Genomic DNA, 24,376 nt, shown 5'->3' on the forward strand with positions numbered 1-24,376 from the left:
CTGCTTGCATTTCAGCACAGGTTCTAACAGCAAAACATCTCCAGGTTTCTGTAACGATCTGCTGAGTGTGGAGTGGGTTTCGCTAAGGGGAGCCATGCGCTGGTATCCCAGCGGAGGATCCGATATGAGCTCTGAGTTAATTGCTTCTCTCTTTGCTGCTTTTACCACTTAGGTATTTTTAGGGTTGTGGAACCTTATACACCTAGAACAATTATAACAAAACAAAGAAACCCTCATGCATTTCTTTGCCGTCAGGGTTTGTGTTTTAGTGTGAGAACTTGCCCATGTGCATACAGAGATACTAGGAATTGGAACTGTGTGCACTTGCCAAGCAGAGATAACGTATTTGTTAGCAAATATTTGCCTTTTTTTTTTTCTTACACTATGATCTGAAGCAGCCCCTTTAATTGTAATTTGTGGGGGATGTGATCTTGCTGATAAATTGACCAGCAAAACTTTGGCTACGGCAGGCATATCAGACTTCAGCGTGTTGGCAGGGATTGATACAGCTGCCAGACAGCAGCTTATCGCGTGTGGCGAGATCGTAAAACGAAATCTCACTTTAAACCCCTCTTTGTTTCGGTGTTAGTCATGGGTCTCATCTGAGCGTTGCTCCTAGATGCAGCACAATGGAAGGAGAGTGCCCCTGTGATTTCTGAGGCCCTCCAACCCCTCACCATTAGCCCCGTGCCTGGCCCTCCTTTGCAGGACGCCGTCGCAGGAGTCCCTCTCGGTCTGGGGAGCACTGGTGAAGACAGGGTCTGGGGTGACACTGCTAAATATAGCAAATGGGCAACACCCGACAGATCCAGAAAGGAAGTCATGATTGGGAAACACTTTTGTGCTCTGGAAAAATGGGTATTTGCTCCTGGCTATGTGCTTGTCACAGCTGGTGGCATGCGCAGAGCTCACTCTAACTGCCTGGTGGCTCTTGAGTGGTTGCAGTTGTGGAGGATAATGTGGACAAGGCAATAATCTGGAAATTAGCCCATAAATGCAATGGGTCTGTAACAAAGCCACACCAATGGAGTCGGCCATGGGCCGTGTAGAGCAGCCCTGAGCCACAGGGTCTGCTCCCTGCTGAGCTGGGGGCACACGAGCACGAGTGTTTGCCTGCCAGAAACAGGCGGGGAGTTAGAAGGAAGGAAAAGAAAGAAAAGCAAGCATGGAAACTGGGTTATGGGGCAGGTGAGGTGGCTTGGCCAGGCTCACAAGGCTCGTCAAAGAAGAAATGGGAGCCAAGGCTGCTGCTGGTGCTCTGATCTGTGAACCAGGTTGATCTACTGCCCTAGAGCAATGCAGGGCCCTCCAAAGGCTTTGGGGACTCCGTTTCTGGGTTGAGGAGCAGACAAAGGTGTACTGAACCTAAGCCAGGTTGGGCAGCACCAAGCCGAACACGTGTGATGTTGACAGCACGCAAAAGTAAACTGTGCTTTTGGTGCAGCTGCCTTTTTGTTAGTCGTGGGGTAGCCACTTTTCCCTAATTCCCTGATGGCAATGTTTCAATCAGCAGCATGCACACAAACCAGCCTTGTGCAAGCAAACATTGAATACATTTGTTTAAAAATTTTTTTATCTCCTTATGTTGTCTAGGAGCGAGCCAGGATGTGCCTGATGTATTTGGTGAACCATCTGGCCAACATGGAGCACTCATTTCACCACATCCTTTTACTGGAAATTAAGAGTCTCACTGATGCCTTCTCCAGCGTCTTGGGCACCCAGAGCAGAGATATCTACCGCATGAGCAACAGTTTCACTGCCATAGCCAAGCTCCTCGTCCGACAGCTAGAGAATGACAACGTGTCAGCAGCCAGGTAAAGCTGGGTTTTGTGTGATGAGGGGCAGTCCCAGGGGCTGTGCGAGGCAGTGTGAATTTATATTAAATATACTCAAGTTGCAATGAATGAGCATCCAGCTGAAAATAAGCTGTACTGCAGTTCCTGTAAGTTGCTACGTTTCTATGTTCAAATTGATCTTGATATCTCTCATGTATTGTTCCAGTGTATACTCACTCAGCTATTGGATTGCATTATTTATAGGGTCAGGTAAGCGTGCAGACACCCAATGGAGAACATCCGTACTTGTAGAAGTAACTTGAGGCATGCGTTTCAAATGCAGGAATAAGGACGATCAACACTAAAGCAGAAATCCATAGTTCCAGGATGTCAGTAAGAGCCTAGGTGCACTGCAAATGCCACATGCATGCTACCAGGCAGAATGGCCTCTGAACATCACGCAACAGCAGCTGTGTCATTTGGCAAGGGAGAAAAAAGAAGCTGTTAAAGTTTTAGCACTTACAAAAGAACAGAAAGAAAGCTACATCCCAGAAAAGTAGACTAAGGCAATCTGAAAAGCTTCAGTTAAAAATAAATCGGTGAAGTCAGGCTACACAATTATCATTGAGTTTATTCTAGAAGATAACCACTGAAGCTGAGGAGAACAATGACTGGCACAGCTCTGTGACAAAGGTTTGCTAAACAAGTCTGAAAAAATATTCTCAAGCGTGTACAAAAATGTTCTGAGCACTTAGCTTCCTTAAACTTGTATCCTGAGATTAAAGCATTGGGAGCACTGCTGCATTTGTCACATTAAGAACGTGTCAGTTAAATATCTGATAGTAGTCGCTTTTAATTAGGGACAGACTTATAATTAGCACTGCGTATACTGAAATAGGTCAGGAGGGCACAAAGGAATAGCAATCCTGTGATATAAAATTTAACACAGATGCCAGAAAACTCATAACCATGAAGGATAGCTTTGGAGACAGACTGGTAGGGTTGAAGCCAAAACATTGAGGTCATTTGAGAAACAATTAATTGGTATCCTGGAGAGTTAAAAATGAGAAAGGAGAGGAACCCCGATATAGCCACTTATTTTACAAGGCTGTAATAAATGTGCACACATCACCTGGTGGCAGAAATCTGCTGAAACAGAGCCCTCAGAACTGGCTTTGTGAAAAGCTTCACTGAAGACAGTGAAAAAGCTTAAGTGGAAATAACTGAGTGAGCATGAAATGACGTACGTGTTTTTCAAAGTAGTCAAGTTCAACTACAAAAAAGAGTAGGCAAGTTGTCACAGCGAAGGGGGCCAGAAGAATGTCACATGTTATGGGAACTGTAACGAAACAGGACAGGAACTGAGGTTTCAGTAACAAAGCGTAATAATTACTCTTGCAGCCCAGGACTGGTCACTTGATTTATGATAGAGAAATTACTTTATTTGCTAAAATGCTATGGTTTTCCTATTCCTTATTATCTTCTGTGCATGACATTTATCACTAGAGCGGATCTACCCACCCTAAAAAAAAAAAAAAAAACAACAGGAAAAGGTTTTCGTTAGAACGTTGTTGTCGTGTTTCTCTATTTCTCTGTAAAATTCCCCTTTAAGGACTTGCTTTGCTGAGGGGTAGAAGCTGTTTCAGCTGTGTATGTGCATGGTTACAGAAGCAAAATACAATTTTATGTGTGGATCCTATGAGAGGAGGAGAGGGTAGAGTTTGACCTTCTATCTGCAGTGGAAGGAACTTAAAACACAAGTTCCTCCACACTTTTTGTTTTGCTGTTGCTATCAGTTTTTAATATTTCTGGTGATAAATTGCTGCTTTTAGGAGCTCAGGTAGTTGATGCAATACAGGTGCTCTCACCACAAGGCAGGTGCAATTCGTATTGCTTCACCAGAATAAAATACGAATAAAAGCCTGTTCCTGATGCTGCTCTGGGTGACAAAGAGGGGTGTCTGCCTCACACGCAGCTTTCCTGGACCAGTTGCTGTGCTGGACCCTTTCAAACCAACCTTTCTGGGACTATTTCTTATTTGCCATCTTCCACTTGATTTCTCCTGCATCGTCTGCCTTATCCTTCGTGACCCTGGTCCTTTCAGGCTGGCAGCTGGGGTCCTCAGCGTGGCTGTGAGTGAGCAGAGAGAAAGGCAGACTTTTTGCAGTTATAGATTTGTTATTTGCTTTTGCATTTCAAACCTTTATCAAACATAATATCAGCTAACTCACACAAGAACAAGTATAGAGCAGCAGTTAAGGGTAAAGTGAGAGCTCTCCACTGATTTATGCAGCATTTCTTCTGACTTGTGTTAAGTGCAATAATGTTAAGTGGGGAGGATCCAGAGATCAACATGGAAATCCACTCCTGGCTGCAGAGCTGCTGCAGTTACTGAGCTGCAGTGGTTTTTAAAGAGCAGCAATCCCGAGTGTTTGCCCTGTGAAAGGAAAACAGGGTTTTAAAATGTGTGGCTGGATTATAACCATTCCTTCCAGAATCATGTGTTTACATAAGAAGAAACTGATTTCTTCAGAGTGATGGCTGGCTTGGAGTTGTTTGACACTGGGAATTTTACATGCGTTTAGTAGAGAGTGTAATTAAAACCATGTGATGCTCTATTGCCCCTCACTGTCACAAAATCGCAAGCTACTCAGTCTCAGAGGGGCTTTTTAAGAACACATGCAGAGTCTTAATGGACTGATCTAACCTACAAGTGTAGCATGGTTAATTAAAAGAAGGCAAGAAAGGGCAGAAGGAAAATGTAATGGTGCTTCCAAGCCATCGTTCTGGGTAAGAACTGCTGCTCAGTTTGGTGGCTGGATGAAATTCTTTCTTCCTTCAAGGAGAGCGTAGGTCTAGCACATAGCATCATTTAGCATTCATTTGCCTTTCGTTTTGTACAGTATTTGACCTCCTTTAAATCAACACTTGTAGCAGTGAGGAGGACTGGGATAACATCTAAGATTTCCGTGTGTTTTAGTTCCCCCGTTACCACCTACGGATGCTGAGGCTGTGAGCTGCCGTGCGTTTGACCTGTCGGAGGATGCAGTCTGCAGCTCCGTGTAGCACCTCAGCCTTGGACATATCTGGCTGATTACGTTTCCATAATCGGTTGCTAGCAATATTTGGAAGCTCTTGATGGGCTTCCTGACTGTGAGCTGGAGATTCTGCTGGCTCTGACAAGCAGTCCCTCGTTGTCTGCCCCGTGCTATCCCCCGCTTGCCTTCTTCAAAGCTGCACTTCCGTCGTGTTTAAGGAGGTGATTATGGCAGTACATTGATGAACCACGAGGACCTGCACTTGAGCCATTCATGTTACTTCCAAACAGAGTTGAATCCTGGAACCAGTCCCATCTCAGTGTATTTTTAGCAATTTCTATTCTTGTGTGCTCTTCTGCCCATTTTAAGCACCTGACTGAGATGCTGGTAATGGTGTTGGTGCTCTGGAGAAATACTCTTCAAATTAATACATCACTCTTGACTTGCTGACCTGTATATTTTGGTGTCTTTCTAAAATTTGCAAAAGAGCATTTAAAAGCAGTGCACCAGTGAGGAGCACAGCAACATGGAGGTCTTTGCCAGCAAGGTCCTTATGATTCACGATAAGTTTGTGCATCCTTTTCCTCTTGAAACGCTCCAAGCTTTGGTGTAAGCTGATCCTTCTGCAGCAACCTCAGCAATGTACTGGGTGCCTCTTGCCAAGATTTCAAACAATAGTTTATTTTACTGTTGCTGCAAGGGGAGGCCAGCAGGAAGGCCTGCCAGGCAGCCCGTTGGGCGTGGGGTGGAGGCTTCATTGAACATTTCTCTTGGGGCATGTGCTTTTGGCTTCCTGGGAATCGATGCGAGTGTGAGGCTGGTACACGTGAGAGCTGGTGGTGCCCCGGAGGAGCCACGCCGTGCGTCATCCCGCAGCCAGTAGCGCTCGCAGTTGCTCGAAATGCTGGGTATCAGCTGGGTCAAAACCAAGGTGGGGTGTGAGCACCAGTGATGAGCCTTGTACTTACTAATTTACTGCTGTGCACATGGCAAGAGGATTCATTGATGCGTTTCTTTGTCAGAAGCATTTTCTTGTGTTTCCCTCACAAAGGTACTAGGGTTCAACTGGAGAATGCTGGGGGAAAAAGGTGCAGTTAGGAAAGTCTGTTCTCATTTTCAAACGTCTTCAAGGATTGCTGGCTTGGGGCTGTCATTCATAAACCCATTCAGTCCATCCATCCATCCCCACTCTGCAGCCAGAGGGCTGTATGTGTATGTACGTGTCAGATGTTTTCCTAGTGCTTGCTTCCCACAATGAGAGCACTGGTGGCAGAGCTGCTGGAGTGACGGTTTCCTAAGGAATTAAATCTCATCCTACATCTGCAGGAAGATTTGTTAGCAAAGGTCATACCGTGATTCTTTATTAGAAAAAAATATTTTTTTCTAAAATGTTCTGCGGTGTTAATATATTATGAGGTATTGCCTAAATTTGAAAACAAAACAGGACAAAACCTTGCCAACTCTCCTGAGAAATACCCTGAACTGCCTTTATCAAAACAAACAAAAAAGCACACTTCATGATGCACTCAGTATTCACAGTTGTTCTTTTTTGGTTTTGTTTTTTGTTTGGTTGTGTTTTTTTCCAAGCATGCTTTGTTTCCACTATTAGTAATTTGCAGTGTTTGGGACTTCTTAATAGGCTTCCCAACTGTGAGCGTGACTTGTTGAGACACTGTTGCTTTGAAAGTGGTGTGTTAAAATTCTCATTTGTGGCTTTCTGTGTCCATATTTCACAGATTGAGCCATTCAGATGTTTGCTCCTAAGGGGGGCAGAAAGGAAGAACAAAATAAGTGGGGTGGGGTAAAAGGAAAATGAGCTTATTTTTGAACTGCAGAACTAAGTAAATGTTGCCAAACATCCCTTCATTCTCTAGGAGGATTCTGGTTGCGGAGTTTCTGAACGTTGTACGGGTCAGGCTGGTTTCACCTCTGAACACCTGTGGGATGTGGTTACTCATTCGAGTCTGGGTTACTTCGGAAAGTTGTGGCCCCATGGCTGCACAAAGCTGGGATTTGGGAGGGACAGTGTGCTGTTTTCCATCCCAGGAACCAGCACGGTACCCTGAGGTTTTAGTTTCCTGAGCCTGTTTCTTTCCATGCAGAGTTATTTTAAAATATATTTTTCTTACTCTGAGCACATTAAGTCAGTACAAACTGCGTGTACTTTTGTCAAACTTTTTAAACCACAGACTTCTATAAACTCTACAATTAGCTCTAGTTTTGGTTTATGAAAATAATGCAATAAGTCACTGTTTAGCAAGCTTGAAAGAATAGTTTAAGTTCAGCTGAAAACCTTTTCCCTATGGGACTATCAGGAAAAGAGGTTTTTTGCTTATGCAGATACAGCACATGCAGTTTCTAATCCAGTGTTGTCAGAGATGTTCAGTGTTTCTGATCCATCTGACAGAGATGTTGATCTAGAAGATGTTTCTGAAAATGATTAATCAACCTCTATGAAAATCTCTGCTGAAACATAATTATTTTAGCAGACACATAACGGGTCAAGGGCGGAAATGCAGTGTCAGCATCCCTAGGAGCAAAGTGTGCCAGAGCTAAATCTCTGCTTTCTGCTTTCTTAGGACAGAAAATGATATTGAAATAGAATCGCCTGTACCACTGGATGATTTAAAATCTGTTATGAATGGAAATGAAGAAGAAGAAAAGCTTCAAGTTAAGATACAGGCTTTTGAAGAAAAAATAAACATCAACAACAGTACTCCTGGCTCAGTAAGAAGATACAGTTTAGGCCAGGTTTCTAAAGAAGAAAGGAAAGATATGAGATTTAACAGGTATGATTCTGTAAAACACGAGTGGTTTTTGTGAGTATCGGTTTTGTAAGAAAACTTGGTTCAAACATTGAGAAATTGGTCTGCTTGCATGATAGCTATAGGCATCCTAACTCTAATTCGAACCAAGTCTCATATCTGTGAATTTGAAGGCTGGTGAAATCTTTCAAAGTTACTTTTTTAATCAGTTCTGTGCCCTAAAATAGCAGGAAGGTCAGTAAAATGTTTACACACAGATAATTGTAGAAAGGAAGGCATAGAGACCTCTCCTGGATGTTTCTGCTAACGATATACGTCAAATCCTGTGTCGGTGGGTCTGCCCGTGCTCCGTGCTGGGACGAGTGTGACTCTCCCAGGACCTGGGTGAGACGAGGCCCCTCATTCACCAGCACCCACAAAGTTCTTTGGCCGTGTGTGCTCCACAGGTTCACAGCCAAGGCTGCTTCTTCTTGCTCCAATGTTTCTGGCAGAGACTCTGCCGTAAACTTGACAGCAAAGGTAACCGCAGCCCTGGTAAGGCTGGGACACTGCCTCGTCCCCTGTAGCTCTGACAAGGGCACGGCCACTTGTGTGCCCTCACAGCCAGTGTCCCTGCAAGCGCACATCACCTCTGCTTGTGCGCTTTCAGGCACTTCTCTTCTAGCCTTTTGCTCTTACGGAGACTTCAGTTTCATGTTTGGCATACAGATATGGGGCAGTGAAGAACTGGAGGCTGAATCTTGGTTCAGGTTCAGGTTTGGTGCAGTTAAATCTCTGCCGGATGGCATTTTTATGATGTGATCAATAAAGCATATGCTGCAGTGCTGGGGTTTTAAGTTCCTTGCAGATAGGTTGACTGGCTCCTTCCATGGCACGCAGATGTTGTGATATATGGGTATTATTTAGTTTCATTTGCTTATTAAAACTGGCTTGCATTTTGCTTTTGAAATGCATATTTATCAGAAGGTATTTGCCTCTGGCTAAGTTAGCCTTGCACTCTGCTCTCCGAACTGGCTGCATAGAGGTAACTCGGAAGAGCACATGTTCAAATGATTTCTGTCTCGTTGCTCAGCATGTTGTGTTCTACCTTACCTCTGTTCCAAAGCACTTTTCCTTCCTTACTTGCCTTCCAGGTCCAAAAGCCTTGCTTTGCATGCAGTCCGCATGAAGTCGGTAAACTTAGATGGTGGACAAGATGAGGAGAACGGGGACGTACCTGCGGGTGTCTCCTTCACCGAGATCTACATTAGCCAAGAAAATGACAAGTTACCTTTTGGTGTTGATACCGAAGAAATGCAACTGGGAAATTCTTTGGTTTCACACCAAAGTATTGATTACACAGAATCAGAAAATTTGCCAGAATCCACTAGAGAAAAGGCCCATGAAGAAAGCGCAGAGGTGCTGAAGAGTCCTGCAGAATACCAAGACAAACTCTACTTGCACTTGAAGGAAAACTTGGGTAAAGTGAAAGCATACGTCATGGAGATGGGGAAGAAAATTCCTATCCCTGACCAGTGTGTTATTGAAGGTAAGAGGCCTGAGCCTTTCAGGCTACAACTTCAGCACGACACTGAATGTCATCACAGCATTCAGGCAAATGGGCAGCAAAGATCCTATAGCACAGAGCTTATGGATGGGGAGGAAGCTATGTTTTATAAAATAACACCATTCACAAATTGTAGTATTTGGAAATCTTCCAAGACTTTTGCTGTTTTACTTCAGGGATATAGTGCAGCTCTCACCTATCCCAAACTCCCAGGAAAGTTAAAACCTGAGCCCTCTAGAAGAGGGCAAGACCTGTCACAGCCCAGGCAGAAGAGCCGGGGCTGCTGATGAGGGCTGCGGACGCCTGCGGGCACTCCTGCAGGGCACAGGACAGGACTTGTAGCACATGCTGGTACTTAAACGTCCTTCTTGGCCTGCTGAGTTGGTCTAGAGCAGACCTGGATCTCCCTCATTAACATGACATTGTTAAATCAGATGAGTTACAAGTTACACCAGTGATGAAGCAAGTCAGGAACCTCCCTGCGGCATGTTCTATCCCCGAAAAGAAGCTACTTGAAAGCAATAAAATGAGATCCTGGTGCTCCAGGTTGGGTTGGATACTACCTCACCACTTCCCTAGGCTTCTTTAATGTTTTCTGCTTTCATCAAGGGCAGGCAGGTATCTGTTTTTAAGTGCGAGAAGGTTGTTTTGTCTGCTTTTGTGAGGCTGCAGGGTGAGGGAGGGGTGCAACACGCTGCAAAATAGGTCCTTTATGCTCTTTGAAGGAAAATTATTTAGGTTCGGTTGTAAGCCTCTTGCTTATAATGAGCAGTGGTCGGTTACTTTAGCACAGTTCTGTGTGCATCTAACTACTTGCTGGTGATTGTGGGCACTTCACAGTCCAACCCTTCATGGGTCACGTTGATGGTAAGGAGGAGCTGACTCTATAAATTAAATTGCAGTTGCTTAAAATGTCATCTTCTAATACTGTGTAACTTCCATCAAATATCTTATCAGCTGTTTGTTTACTTTTTCAATAGTCAATAAGTGAAAAGCAGGCTCCACCCATTAAAAAGGGATATAACTATATATATTTTAATATTTATTCTGCGGGAATTTCTGAATAATGACAAGTGTTAGGTCTACTATTTGAAATAGTTATTTGTTAGAATTATTGATAAAACTTTTGTTTCATAAAAATACAATAGAAAAGTAAGAGTGAACAATCCGGCTTGAAGCGCTGAATGCTGTGATCTTGCATTAATCACGTGCAATACACTGAATATTTCTAAATATATTGCTCCATTTCCTTCCTGAAGTACCTATTACGGTATGTTCTAAGCATGTGACTATTTCAAAATTCATTCAAACTATTGTAATTTCCTGGAAATCCGCAACTAGCATTCTTAGGGAAATTCTTTGAGTAGGGACACATGTGCAGAACAGGAGATTTATGTGACTCATTCTAAATACGCTCAAAGAACTGCAGTCTGGCTCCTTACACAGGGGACAGCTTTGTTAATACTTCAGATATTACATAAAGCACTCCATCAAAGACCTGGCAGTTACTAGACTTCTATGATTCCCACACACTGTAAAGACTCATTCAAATGTATCCGTTTTTACTTTTCAAATCAAATGTTTAGAAAATACTAAAAAAGTTGGAAAATATTAACAGATTTCTAAATATTTTATGTTGGTTATGTAGGAATTTTCGAACTGGAAATTTAGTCCATAAAGGAGTTAAAATATAAAAAGATAGGCACCTCAGAGCAATGTCTCACCATGAAAGAGAACTGGGAGGAAACAGTGGCAAACGGTGTTGCAACAAAGTAGTGCTACAGATTGCTAACAACGGAGAGTGCAAATTTCCCCAAATTCCACCCTGTTGTCAGAGTCATGCCTTTCCTGGGCTGTCAAGTGGCAGCTCACGTTCAGGTCAAAAGTGTCAACGTCAGTGACAAGAACTTCTCATCAGTGATGGGCCAAATTCTGCTCAGTGCACTTGAGCAGAATTCAGAACCATGCTTGTACTGCTGATGCTGGAGGCATTTAACCTTTGGCCAGACTGCCTGTAAACATGGTAAATTCCTCATTGCTTAAAACTGAGACTGGGTGCCGTCCCCAGAAGTATGCTGTGAGGCACAGGGGCTCGGACAGAAGCAGTTTGACTGTTGTTTGGGACGCCCAGGCTTGGTGGATGCAGCGTGGTCAGGCCTGGGTGCAGCAGTGCTGAGCGTTAGCTCCCGTAAGTGGGGAGCTCACGAAGGTTCCCCAGGTACGGCATAACTGCCCTGCAGAATGACAGAGGACGTTCAGCTCGGTGCTCGGCAGCAGGCAGAAAAGCAAATGGACCAGGGAAGAATTAAGAACTATAGATACCTCGTGATGACAGCGTTATGTCATTGTCTGCATGAATTGGGGCTTGAAGGGCAAGGCAGACCTGTTAAGGGGAGTATGAGCTTAATTGGAGACCTCAAAATGAAGAAAAATGAACTGGACTGGGACTGCACACTGCAGAAAAGAGAAGGGTGATGGGGATCTGTAAAATCATGAGCGACAGAGAAGACTAGCTGGGAGAGGCTCACTGTCTGTCCTAATGCATATACTAGAGAACACGTAGTGAAGTCAGCAGGAAGCACATTCAAAATATACAAAATAGGTGCCTCGTAACACCTAATTGGATGCGCGTAAATAAGTGGCAGAACTGATTGCTGCGGTGCATTAACTATACTGAAAGTGTACCTGTTTTCAGAAGCGACTAGGTAAATTCATGGATTAGAGCCGTTCAAGAGTTATCAAAATAATACCTCCCTGCCGCTGGAAATGCCAGAGCCACAGTTGGAGGTGTGAGGTGAGTGGAAGGGAAATTATTGCTTGTCCTGTTCTTGCACTCCTCACCTACAGCTTTTCCTCACCCTTTGCGAGCTAACACCAGGTTATGGCACTGGCTGGGCTCCTGCTCGAATTGGAGTCGACATCCCACCCACCCACGATCCCCGAGCGCTGCAGGCAGCTGCGTGCACAGGGAAGTCACTTGATTTGATCCCTCCATAGCTGGAGAACATGCCCTGCAGGTGCTGCCCGAGCACTGAAGACAGCAGAGGGAAGCAAGGAGGGTGCCCACAGTGGGTCAGGGAAGCATGGTTTGTGAGGAAAATTGGAAAAAAAATGCACTTACTTGGAAAAGGAGAAGGCTGAAGGAGGATATGATAATGGTTCTCAGCTATGTGTAAAACTTAAAGGTACAGCCCATGCTGAACAAGACAATGAGCTTTAATATCAACAAGAAAGATGCAGCTTAAACAGTAGGAAAAGCTCTCTAGAAGCACTACAAGCTTGCGCTGCCAGAGGAGGTTGTGGAGGACTTCTGAAAGCACATTAAAGAAACCTGGAGAGGCTGGCTTCTGGGTTTGACACAGCTGAAGAATGGCTGGTGGCCCCTCAACCATTCCTGGTTCTTCTACACCCACCCATTGGTTTAATAAAAGACGTTACTGCTTCTCATCCCTGCCTTACACTACCAGCCAGCCTGTGGCTACAACTCCAGCGTCACAGGCACTGGAGACCGAGTGTGGGTCGGGAGGCAGATCTGCTGGCCGCTCCAGTTCCCCTGCGTGTCTTTGATTACATCTCTGCTCCGTTCTGCAAATTTTCTTTTTTTGTTGATTCATGCATTTGGTATGTATTTCATAGCCGTGGCAAAATATTTTTCCTTTACAGGATGCATTTTTTCAGTCTCTTCGTTGATTTACAAGCTCATTCAATTTAAACTATAGTCAAAATTTATGAAATATTGTCTCGAGTGATGGATTTTACAACTCTGAAGGGGATACTGGTTAAAAACCGTAAGAGGGGATCCACGGTCAGTCTGTGACAGTTAATTTGAAGATGCCGCCCGTGCACATTGACATGTCCTCAGCTCTGTTATCCCATTTGGTATTTACAGTTTTGGGCTACATGTGCATCAGGCAGAGGAGAGCTGTGAACTGGATGATGTTGCTACAGCGCAAGCAGGGTGCAGAACATCTTAGGCTAAGGAAATGGTCAAGTTGAGAAGGTTTTGAAGAATGGACAAGATCCAACAACCTACTGGGTCCGTGTGTACGTGCATGAGTGAATCTTTTGGAACTTACACTGCAGTGTGAGAGGGGATTTAAAATGGTGCATAAAGAAGGCATCTGAAACCACAAAAATCCTTATATTTTAGGTTGTTTCAGCTTGGGGCTGATGGTTTGGTTTGGTTACCGCTTAGTTTCAACCACCTTGCATGGATTCTCATCTCTGCTCTGCTTTAAGCAACTTGAGACATTCTTTTATATCATGTTCATCACTTTAATCCTCTTAATCCTGTGGACCTTTCCCTCAAAAAAAAAAAAAAAAAAAAAAGGCCACTGTATTTGTCGAATGCTTTAGCTTCTGTGGAGCTAAGCAGCTTTCATCAGCCCATATTTTTCCAGATGGTTTGTGATCTTCTGTCTTATCGGTACCTCCGGGATCTTGCTGATGGCAGCAGCCCAGAGCTGTGCCTCTCTAATTTCCTGAACGCTCCCCAGCTTTGCTACTGCTTTTCAGCATAGGCTGGGAAGGATTTCCACCACCTCGGTGCCACTGGAATTTCAGTGACCAAGAACAAGAAACCGTGTTCTGTGTTGGTCATTAATGGTGGTGTGACCTGCCAGAGCTGACCTCAGGAGTGCCACACCACCCAGCCAAGGCCTGAATCAATATCTTACCTGGTTTAGTCCAACTTCTGCTGCATGCAGCATGGAGCTGGCGGCTCCGTCTGCTCTAGCCTCGCTGGGCTTCACCCCGACCCCTGCATGCTGGATAAGTCTTGATGTATTCTCCTTTCCCAGACATGAAGGGATAGCGGATCAAATGCGTGGCTGCATGGCCTGCCCCTGGCAGCGAGTGGCTGGTGTCAAACAGTTCCCAGACACGAGCCTGTGGAACTGCTAATTTTGGCTATAATTTGAGGGAAGATCCCTGTCTTTCCTCTAGTTCTAGGGGCTCTTCAGACAGTTCAGATAAAAACACCACTGTTAATGCCACAGCTCAGTGCAAAGCAAGCCACCGGAAAGAAAACACGGTGTGTGTGCACAGAGGGCAGTGGAGGATTTGTGCCTCTCTACCTCAGAAGGACCGAGGCCAGAGACATTGGATGCATCACTCAATTCTCGGGCACTGAAGCCACGTTAAAAATTCAAGGAACGATATTATAGCCGCTTTATAGTAGCGAGCCGCTCCTGGCTCCTAGTTGCCCTGCAGGAGGAAATATAAACAGCAAATATTTTGTGGGCTTAATGACAGAACTCTGATAAAGGAGGCGGCGGCAGGGGAAACAGGTTGCAGTACGCTGGCCCGAAATCTGGTTGTTGTTATGTTTTATGCTGTACCGAGAGCTAATTGGTACCACATGACGGAGTAGATGGAAAAGCTCGTTGGTCCCCTGCAGTGCTCGCCTCTGCACCGGGCCGATCGATTCCAGCATTCCTTTGGCCCGGCCTGATTGGGACCAGATGCACCTCCGCTCCCTCAGCGGCACCGCGGCGCTGCGCGGGCTCAGGCCAGCGTTTCCAGAGATCAGCTCCGTTTCTGCTAGGCCAAAGAAATATTAGTTGGTGTTTTATCCTGTGGAACTGGTATTAACGTTCAAATCCATCCCAAATGTCAGGTGAGGCGGTGAAAATGGAGGCATGAACGCGCGGGCTGGCCCTTGTGCTCGCGGCGATCTGGGCCCTGGGCTGCGTAGAGAGCCCCCGTGGTGCGGGGAGCGTAACGGGGGTGTGGAGGCGCTCGTAGCGGCCTGCCCTCGCGTCTGCGGTGACAGCAGCTGGTGTGCTGGTCTGGAAGCCTCCGCTGGAACAGGCCGACCCCCAGATGTGATTTACCTGGTGATAGCAGAGGGATTCCCGAAGGGGATTTGTTAGCGCTCCTCAAAGGCAAACGAGAGGGCTTGGACTTGGGAGCGGTGGTGGGGACCAGGATGGACCCTGTGCTTCCCTGAGGAGCGCTCTCAGCAGGAGGACAGCCCTGCCCTACCCTGCCCTGCCTGCTACACCTGAGCTCCGATTTCGGTAGGGGAGAAGAGCCCTGCGTGGCTGGTGCCCGTGCCATGGGGCAAGCAGCAGCCCCCTGCCAGGCTGCGGGTGCCGAGTGGAGGTGGCCATGGGGATGGGGACATTTCCCCAGGACCTGGCTGTCCTGCATGGGCATCATGGGCTCTTTGCGCTTCAGTCATCGATTCAGGCAGAAAGGGAAGCGCGCTTTTGCAGCTGAAGATGGGATGACGTGAGAGAGGCAGACCTTCCCAGATGGCACAGGCTTTTCATGACCCTGACAGGGAAGAGAGAGTCAGAAAATGTTATGAAGTTAAGCAAATCTGTATGTTCTCATATATGGCTTTTACCGCTCAGATTTGAACCCTGCGTACTGACTGCATTGTAGTGGGCTCCCCGAGCCCATTGACATCGTACCTCTGCATTGTAGTTTGGATGACTTACTGGGGGAAGTGCCCATTGAACTGAGTTATGGCATGCATGTAAAGCTAGTAGTGCTCCAAATAATACTAATTTCTTGAAGCTGACTGCTTTAAAAATTACTCTTTTCTCCTACAAACATATGTATTGTTTGCATCCTTATCTGTAATCTAAACTGAAGAGAAAAGGAAACTGAGGAAGCTGAAAATGGTTTGACACTTAAGAAGTTGTATCCATTTCTTATTCTCCAGTTTCACATTTATGGGTGGGTTTGAGTCTATTTGGGAAATTTATGAGCATACTTTTACTCCTATTAACAGACTTTATTTAATAGTAAAGGATTACCACAGTAAATCAAATAATGCGTGAATTGTTCCCAGAGCCAGTAACTCTGTACCTACTCGACTACGTTATATCCCTCCTGGCTACCCCCACATGGTAAGCTGGAGTAAACAACAAGCAACAACTCTGACAAATTCTTGTGCTTATATTCTTTTTCCCCAGGCACAAGCACTTAGTAGTGAACTTTAAAATTGCAACATATATTCTCTTGTTTCTTGTAGAAGAAAACAAGTTGGTGCTTATTCTCTTGCTAGGAGTTTGGGACTTACCAGAAGACGTGGTGAGAAGTGCTTCCTGACCAGCAGTTGTGTTTCCAGGGGAGCCTGATCATCCTTTGGTGTCTGTTGACAAGTGCAAGGGGTTTTCCTGGCCCAAGTAAAATGACCATATTTGTCGTCCAGCTCCAAGGGCTAGCACTCTTAAGCTAGTCCTAAAACAGGTCTGTCTGTTGGGTTGTCTTCTTTTTTTGCAGTTAAAGCTTTTATGACCCCATGTGGTAGTCACAGCTCTGATGGCTGAAATGGTGTTTCCATGAATCCTAATTTAGGTCAGGTGGGACAGGTCACTAAATGAAGTGTTTTTCTAAGTTGTGTGCGCTTTCCTGTTATGTGAATTCAACTGTTTTTTTTCTCTGATTCAGGCCTGCAAATGATTTATTTTTGCTCATCCTAAGCAAAAATCTGTTTGCTCCCCTTTCCTAGCTACCCTTGTGAACCTGGTCCCTGTTCAGCCATCACATTCCCCTTTGTCAGCCGCTCTGCACTGCCAAATGCAAATGCAATGAGTTGTTTTCCCTAGAAATGGCTGCCTTAAAGTTTCACAGGTGCAAATAGGTCTTGCTATGCATTATTATCTCTGCTTTAATTCCTCTGGGATCAGCCGGGATTACACAAGGTTGAGATTTGGTTCATAGTGTTTCATAGATCATTGCAATGAGGGACTGGAAAAAGTATGCAACGTAGCTTACCTAAAGCTCAGCCAATGTATGGAGATGTGCTTTAGGAAAGCCCAAAAATGTATCTTCTTAAACTGTGTATACTGAACACGTAAGTACATGTAATTCGTTAATTCTACACTTGGTTTTGGAAGTACCTTTTCCATTCTCAGAGAGTGTCTGAGCACAAGTATGAACACGGATGTGTTATGTGCGTGCTTCGCTCCTAAATGAGCCTGCCACTCTTCTAACTTACCCAGAAGGTACAGCAAAAATGGCCTGCTACAATGGGTGCTTTGAGGTTTAATTCATGGTTCTCTGGGATCCTTGGATAAGATACTATAAAAGTGTAATGTTATACTAGTAATATCAAGAAGCAGTTAATGTTACTACTCTGTGCTGCAGTGGGATGTAGTGCGGAGACTCTGAATTGAAATGCCTGCATGAGAGGGAAAATGCTTGTAAAGAGTTATATTTTCACTTCTGGAAACAGTGCTTTGGTTTAGCTTCTTAAAAATGAAAATGTAGCATACAAACGAGTCTAACAACAGCTGGGTGGTAGGATAATACTATATAATACAAACATTTTGGGGGGCGTTTTGAACCAGACAGGCTCGATAGCCTGTTGAGTAACATTTACAATATCTGCAATGTTTTTACGTGGGATGTAGAAGAAGAGAGCTCTATTGACATGGTTGCAGTTCAATGGATGCTGTCAAATTTCGAAGGACGGTGACTCACCCTGTGTGATTTAGGATTAGTTTTTTCAGTTAGAGGTCTGTCTCTGAGGTTGTTGGTGGGGAACGTGTGATCCAACGGGCTGCTGGTTATCCTGCACTGGTGTTCTGCCGTGTCTGTCGATCCAGTGCATCAGTCTTGCATATCAGTTGTTGCTGCTGCTGCGAATTAAAATCACCATATAATTTTTTCCATTTTAAACATTTTGTGAAATGGCACAGCGTAACTAGTTGTCTGAAACGGTGGCAGCTTCATGTGCCTGGATGATAAGAAATTCATTTAGCCTTGCCTATTCAAAGATCTCCCACAACCATAAGAATAAATGGCCGTGGTAGTGACATTGTGGTTGGCAGTTGAGCAAAGTACAGTGAAACGCTGCTAGATAGGGATCAGGGTCATCTTAGTTTTCATCAGAAATAGGTTTATTATTTTAATATCACTTCCCACTAACTGTGGAACAGCTGAGATTAGCTGTTGTGTGTTGAAACTAGCAGTTCCGTGCCATCAATTTAGAGCTGCGTGTAGTAAATTTTGGCTTGTTACCAGATATTGCCACATTCAGCATATCAAATGTAGTAGAAACAGCTATGAGTAATTGCTCATCTTGTACCAAAGGTTTGAATATTGTCTGAATTGAGTAGGAGGTTTTTTCACTTGGTATTGACAGACGAATGTTACTTTTTTCCAGGAATTAGCTTTCTGCTCAGCCAGCACGGGCTCCAGTGCTTGAGCTGACGTTTATTTTGGCATGCGTTATCAGCCTCAGCATTTTTTCCATGTCATCCAGTGTCTTGCTAAGCGTTTTCTTAGATTTTGGTGTCCCTCCATAAATCCCATGCAGTTTTTTGTTCTGTGGCCTTTAGGAACCTCCTTCGCGGTCCTATCGAGCACAGTCCCACCTAACACCAAGTGCCCTTTCTCGGCTGCTCCCCGGGGCTCCGCCGCCCTCTGCCCACAGCTGCAGTGACTTCTGTGGCAGACGGCACTGCTGGGGCTTCATCGGCTTCGTGTGGACGTGATGTGGGGGACAGGAGCTCCAGCTCCGGGCTCTGCTGCCTTGCACAATTGTTTAAGGCACTCCAGTGCTGGCCTGCAGCCTTCACATGCCTCCCAGGTTTCTTGTCAATTCCTCCACTTGTAATGAAAAAAGAAGCGCCGTGCTCACTGGAGAGGAAGGCATTGACTGCCAGCTCCTTTTAGCAGTGGCAGAACGTGCTTTATGGTCACTTTTAGCTAAGAGCGATTTCTCATAATGAAGCATTAAACTTTTCACACACGTGGACCAAAGCCAAACCTCTACGTCTGGGGGAGTATATTGAAATTAAGGTTCTTTGTTAGCATCTGCGATGCATAAGCCAGGGATCTTTAGTTTGGACCATGCTGGTGGAGGAGCATTCTGTCAGCAGGCTCCTTGGAGACAGCGTTTAGTTCTGTGCTGTAATACGTCCCAGGACTTAGGGTCGGTCTAATTAACCCCTTCAGTTTCCCAAATTCCTCTTGTATATTGAATGTGAACACTGTCAGGTTAGTGGCTTGGGTAATTAGATTAGACTCAGGCCTTCCCCACAGCTGCTTAGCCAAGAGTAGTAGAGATTTTCTGCCCTATCTTTTTTCCTGCTAAGGTGGGAGTGTTGCTCGCAGGCACGGTGCATTTGTGATCTGCAGCTAAGGTAATTTTCTTTCCAGGATTATTATCTCAGTTTAGCAGCATTAACATCTTTGTTAGCTTAACTTTAAGCCTCGGCTTTCCAGTGCTGAAGGCTTACGATCATATGCTTCCCGTATTGCCTCACTGTAGATCTTGGTGCTCCTTTGAATTTAGAGTGGGTTTGTGCCCAGATGATTAAGAAAGCCCAAACCGCACTCCCAGATTCGTCAGAATTAGTCAAAATGCACAACTCAACGTTACCTTCTTCAAAGAGCAGTCTGCAAATGCCCGATGCCTGGCATCAAGCTCCCCCTCCTGCAGATTTCTCCCTTCTTCAACCAAGGCAACGTTCCTGGGTGGTTTCATTTTTTCAGACCAGCCCAGGACCTTGCTGTGCAGGAGTGCCCAGCAAGTCAGCCTCGTCCCTGGTATGTTCTGTGAAGCCGGGAGCAGTGGCCCCGCTTCAGCTCCTCTTCCCATCACTGTATCACAGCGAAGGAAACTTCCTCCAAGTTCCTCCTCGCCTCCCAGCTCGTCTCTCTGACCCTCTAGCGCCTGCAGCTTTCCTTTCCGTGCAGCGTCACTCGTTCTGGCCCCACGTTGGCTCGTGCACCCGCCTGTGGTTATGGACTGATGAGCAACCCGGTGGTGTCCAGGTAATCCAAGCTTCATCAGCTGTAACGCTGTCAATTATAACTTGTGAGCCTTACCCCGAGGAAGGAGCACTGTTCTCATCCCTTTCTGAGTGCCTGTACAGTCAGTTTTAGTTCTTGCCTTCACTTCCCAACATGATGCATTGCCTCGGCCCGTGTTTCCTTCCCCGCAGCGTGTGTAGTGCCTCTGCTGTTCTTTGTTGACTCTAATCTTCCTCTGCCTTTACATCTCACACCTTTTCTCCTCGTGGCAGTGGAGCCCCAGCAGTCCCCACTTGCTGCAGGTGACTTCCTTTCCTCGACAAATTCAAACAGCTTTGTCAAAGGGTAACAGAGCAGGTTCCACGTGCCAGCTTCTGAAGTTTCTCCCAGCCCCTGACAGCCACTAGCTCCCTCTGCAGCATACTGGGCAGGTTCAGGCAGCCCAGGCTTTGAATTTGTCACATATTCAGTGACAATTTGACCCACTGATATTTTGGTTCTGGAGACCCAACCTTTTGTGCTTCTGATAAATTCATTTCTCACGCAATGCTTGTATGTGAAATACTATATTTATTACGTTTCTCTCTTGCTTTCACATCTTGATTAGATGAAAAATGTTCGCAACAAGGATTTCAAGATGGTCACAGAGGCTGGACATAGAGGCTGCCTCCCAAGAGTCTTCCTTCTTGCTGGCTCCCATTGTCAGTACGTCCACAGCACTTCCAAAATGTTACCGCTTACTGTTCCGATTAGACTATTTCCTTGCAGCTTTTTATTCCTACACCTTCACTGCACTGTGACTCACCAGGACAGCACGAGACCGAGTAATGCTCCTCGCCCAGCTGGCCCGTGTCAGCCACCTTCAGTGAATGATTCACGCCGCGGGTGCTGCACTGGGAGACCTGCCCGGTGGCTCGCAGGAGCACGCGTGGGCTCGCTGCTTGCCTTGTGCACGCCTGGCTTCCCCCTGCAGGTGCCGGCAGGACGGAGCCTCAGGAGAGGTCAGGGAGGGGAGCTCTGCACATGGATCACTCTCTAACAGCTCATCAGCTGCTGCAGGGTGGCTTGTCTTCTGTCTGTCTGTCCGTCTGTTCTGCCCGTAGCTAGGAAGCAAGCGCGGCAGCAGCCGCTGGGACTGGTTGTTCTCCCCCCGTCAAGCCCAGCTCTCCAGCTGGGTGATGCGGGTGCAGCACCGAGGTCTTCACTTAAGGATCTTCACCTCCTGTTTTCCGTGCCTTTTACCTTGGAACGCTCATTGCCCTTGTTCAAAGGGACTACAAAGTGATATCGTTATTTTAAGCTAGTAAAGCAGCCTGATGAGGTTATGCCTAACATGCTGTTATCATTACGAGGCGTCATCCAAAGACAGAAAATGAAGGTTTGAGGTCAATATTTTTCAAAAGCAGGATCGCATATCTCATGGGCTTTATTTCCAGTTAAAACCAGCATGGGAAGTTCAAGTCAGGTAACGTTACGTAGCTATAGCTTTTGTGCTGAGCAGCTGCTCCCAAAGGGCGCGTTTGGATCCCACGTAAGCACTGTGGGATTTTGGTCAATAATGTTTATGCACAGATCAGACCTGCAGATCAGACAGCAGACCTGCACCACACGTGGTTGGGAAGAAGCGGGGTTCACAGAGCCCTTAGCCATTTCCTAATATGGGATTATTTTTTTCCCAGCAAACTCTTTAAAGAAGCAATTCACAGTTTTGGCAAATCTGCCTGGTTCGATAAGCTGCAAAGCAGTGCAGAGTATGTGAGGAAGGGTAATGGTAACAGCCCGTGTGCTGTCTTGTACCTCTTGTATTTGGGTGCGAGTGACTGCTATGTAGGATTTAAAGCACCTGAGACAAAATTTCTCTAGTATTGTCCCATGGCTTGTCCTTAATTTGAGGGCACAGACACAGCAGTGCCCTTCTGGATGCCACAGGAGCTGATTTGTGGATGCCTGATGAGTGGAAGTGTAACGAGCCTGGGGTGCAGCAGCACTGGAAGTGCATCCCCACTCATCACGGGCACTTGGCTTCTGTCTTCTGTGTAGCTAATTTTAATATTCTCTATATTTATTTCTAGATACCGTGCGAAACTGCGTAGCAAAGCTGTTCTTCAGCTGTCCCCTGAAGGGCCACTACTGCCTGTACAGTAAATCCAGCTTCACCCTCGTCAGCCGGCAGCCCCCGCTGTGGATCCACATCATGTTTCTCTTCCAGCAGGTGTGTGCAGTACAGATTAGTGGCACCTCTGTATTTTTCATGTTGTACCTGGAAATGTACCTGTTTTAATGGTTAATCTGTTGAAATGTGCTTCTAATCCACAGTGCTGTTAATATGAATTTTTGTGAGCCTTGTGATTTCTCAGAGAGCTGTCAGGTTTATTGTGGATCTCACCACGGTGGGTACATTACAGCAGGTTGGAAGTGATTTTGCAGTTTAAGGATTTCTATTGAATGTAACAAATTCAAACTGTCTGTAGAGATTACAAAGCCTGAAGAGCACAATGTGGGGCCAAACCTTGTTGTCCTGATTCAGGCAAAGCTTGCAGTAAGTCCTAGGTGCTGCCCTGCTGCTTTGCACATGAACAGGAGAAGCACAGTTGGTTTGTGTGGAAGCAGAATCGACCCCAGAGACTTCAGGTGACGTTCAAGGGGCAGCACCCACTGGATTTATTTTTTTTTTTTTTTACTGTGGAAGTTTTGACTGAGTGGGATTTGGAAATCAGATCAGTGCTGTTCACCTACCAACCCTAAAAGTACTGTCCAAATCTTAATGCCACTTCCAAATGCGGCCCCTTATTTGGATGTGGATGGGACTTCCTAATAGGTTACAAATAGCGTGAAATTGTAAAAGAATACCTTATGTTCACAGTTCAAGATGAAACAAAAGGTTTCTATAATAAAATGATTAGGTTTGTTTTCTTAACCTTTGTAGAGTTGGCCATTGCCATTCACCCCACCCTACTGCAGACTTAGAAATACAAAGGATTTATCTGAAACTTAAAACATGCTTAGTGAGTTACTGTAAAGCTAACAGGTCAGGTCACTCCTCCCTGTGTTTGTTCCTAGAAATAAATACAGAAAATATTTTTAAAAAATCCAGCGTGGTTGTTACTCGTGGGTAACAGGCAACAGGAAGGAGAGGTTAGAGAAGAGAGAAAAGGAAGCAGAAAAGGGCAGCAGCAAAACCAAGAACGAGAAGATGATAGGGAGGGCGAAAATAAAGGGGGTGAATGACTCTGTAAATGAAAGCCTGAAGGAGGAGTTTGAATTTAAACAGAGCCTAGAGAGATTAAATAAATTATGTTACGAATGTAACATTTTGTTCTCAATGAGAGCAAGGGAAACAGATGTTGAGAAATACGTGCACAGCACTGAAAGGCACAGAACTGAAGGAGGAGAAGCAGACACGAAGAGGGCAGGCACACCTCGCTCGCTGCCCCGACCCCACCACCGACCCTCGCCCCACCAGTGCTCCGTGGCCTCACCCAGCTGCACCGACGGCATGCTCACTGCTCACGCCCGCAGTCCCCCACACCCAGCCTTTTCCTGATATCTTTCATTTTAACTGCTCTCCCTGTTTACTCCTTCCCCGATCGCTCTGAATTCTGCACTGCCATTTCTCGTTGGGAATATCAAGCCACGCGTGCTGCCCAGCAGACAGGGGAAGCGTGGCTTTCCCTCCCTGTCCTCGCTGCCCCCTTCCCATCTCCACCTGCCCCAGCCAGGCTCTGCTTCCTCAGGATGCTGCCCTAAAAGCTCCTAACCAACACTTCCCCAAAGCATCCCTGCAAACACCACAAACGCAGCACTTTGTGCTTTCTCTTATTAAAAAAGAACGCTGCACCCAAACCTGCAGTGCTTCGGTGTGGTGCCTCATGTGAGCTAATTTGTGCTTTTTTTTTTTGTTGTTCGAAATCCTAAAGCTTTTATGTACTGGACACGTAACTATTATTAAATCACACTGCTCTGAATTTGGCCCTGGAAAAATGTTAGTTAAGTCTGTGAAATTGCACAAGAGATAAATTTGACATAAAATATATTTTATAGTGTGTTAATAATGAGTTAAATGAAAGACTGGTGATAAAAATGTAGCTTTCAGCAGACTTGTCATAGATTAACAGACAGCTAATACACAGTTCCTGCAGATTTCTGTACAAGTTACTGTATTTTTATTGTCCTCTTGCCAGTCACGCTATATTCTGTCGGACATTGCATTCTGCAACAGTAGAAACAAGAAATATTTTTCTCTGAGGTCTCCAGAACATATCCTTAATTTCAAGACCCTGCTTTTTATTTAATTTAAAAAATTTTAACGAGTAGTTGTATCATGTTTCGAAACCCTCAGATGGAAGTTGTGAAACTGCAAATTATTCCTGTTTTCTCAGCTGAGTAGCTTCTGGCCAGTAGAAAGATGAGCATATTTCAATGGAGAGCTGAGAGAGGAGTTGTCGTACAGGAAAATGATTATCAATAAAGGAAGAAAATCAGAATAAGGGTGAATAGAGCAATTATTCGATAGACAAGGTGCTTGATTTCCCA

At 45.4% G+C, this 24,376-nt stretch overlaps 1 protein-coding gene across 5 annotated transcripts in view; it reads left to right on the forward strand.

Moving 5' to 3' along the window:
- The window catches only part of VEPH1 (ventricular zone expressed PH domain containing 1), an 85,604-nt gene that overhangs the window by 40,149 nt on the left and 21,079 nt on the right, over positions 1-24,376 (forward strand). For all 5 annotated transcript variants that reach the window (XM_040566750.1, XM_040566746.1, XM_040566747.1 and 2 more), the window contains 4 exons: positions 1,594-1,814; positions 7,393-7,602; positions 8,712-9,106; positions 21,916-22,055. In XM_040566750.1, coding sequence (XP_040422684.1) covers positions 1,594-1,814; positions 7,393-7,602; positions 8,712-9,106; positions 21,916-22,055 — 966 coding nt within the window. The remainder of the gene's footprint in view (positions 1-1,593; positions 1,815-7,392; positions 7,603-8,711; positions 9,107-21,915; positions 22,056-24,376) is intronic.

Source organism: Cygnus olor, chromosome 9 (genome assembly GCF_009769625.2).
Source record: "Cygnus olor isolate bCygOlo1 chromosome 9, bCygOlo1.pri.v2, whole genome shotgun sequence".
Classification (NCBI taxonomy): Eukaryota; Metazoa; Chordata; class Aves; order Anseriformes; family Anatidae; genus Cygnus; species Cygnus olor.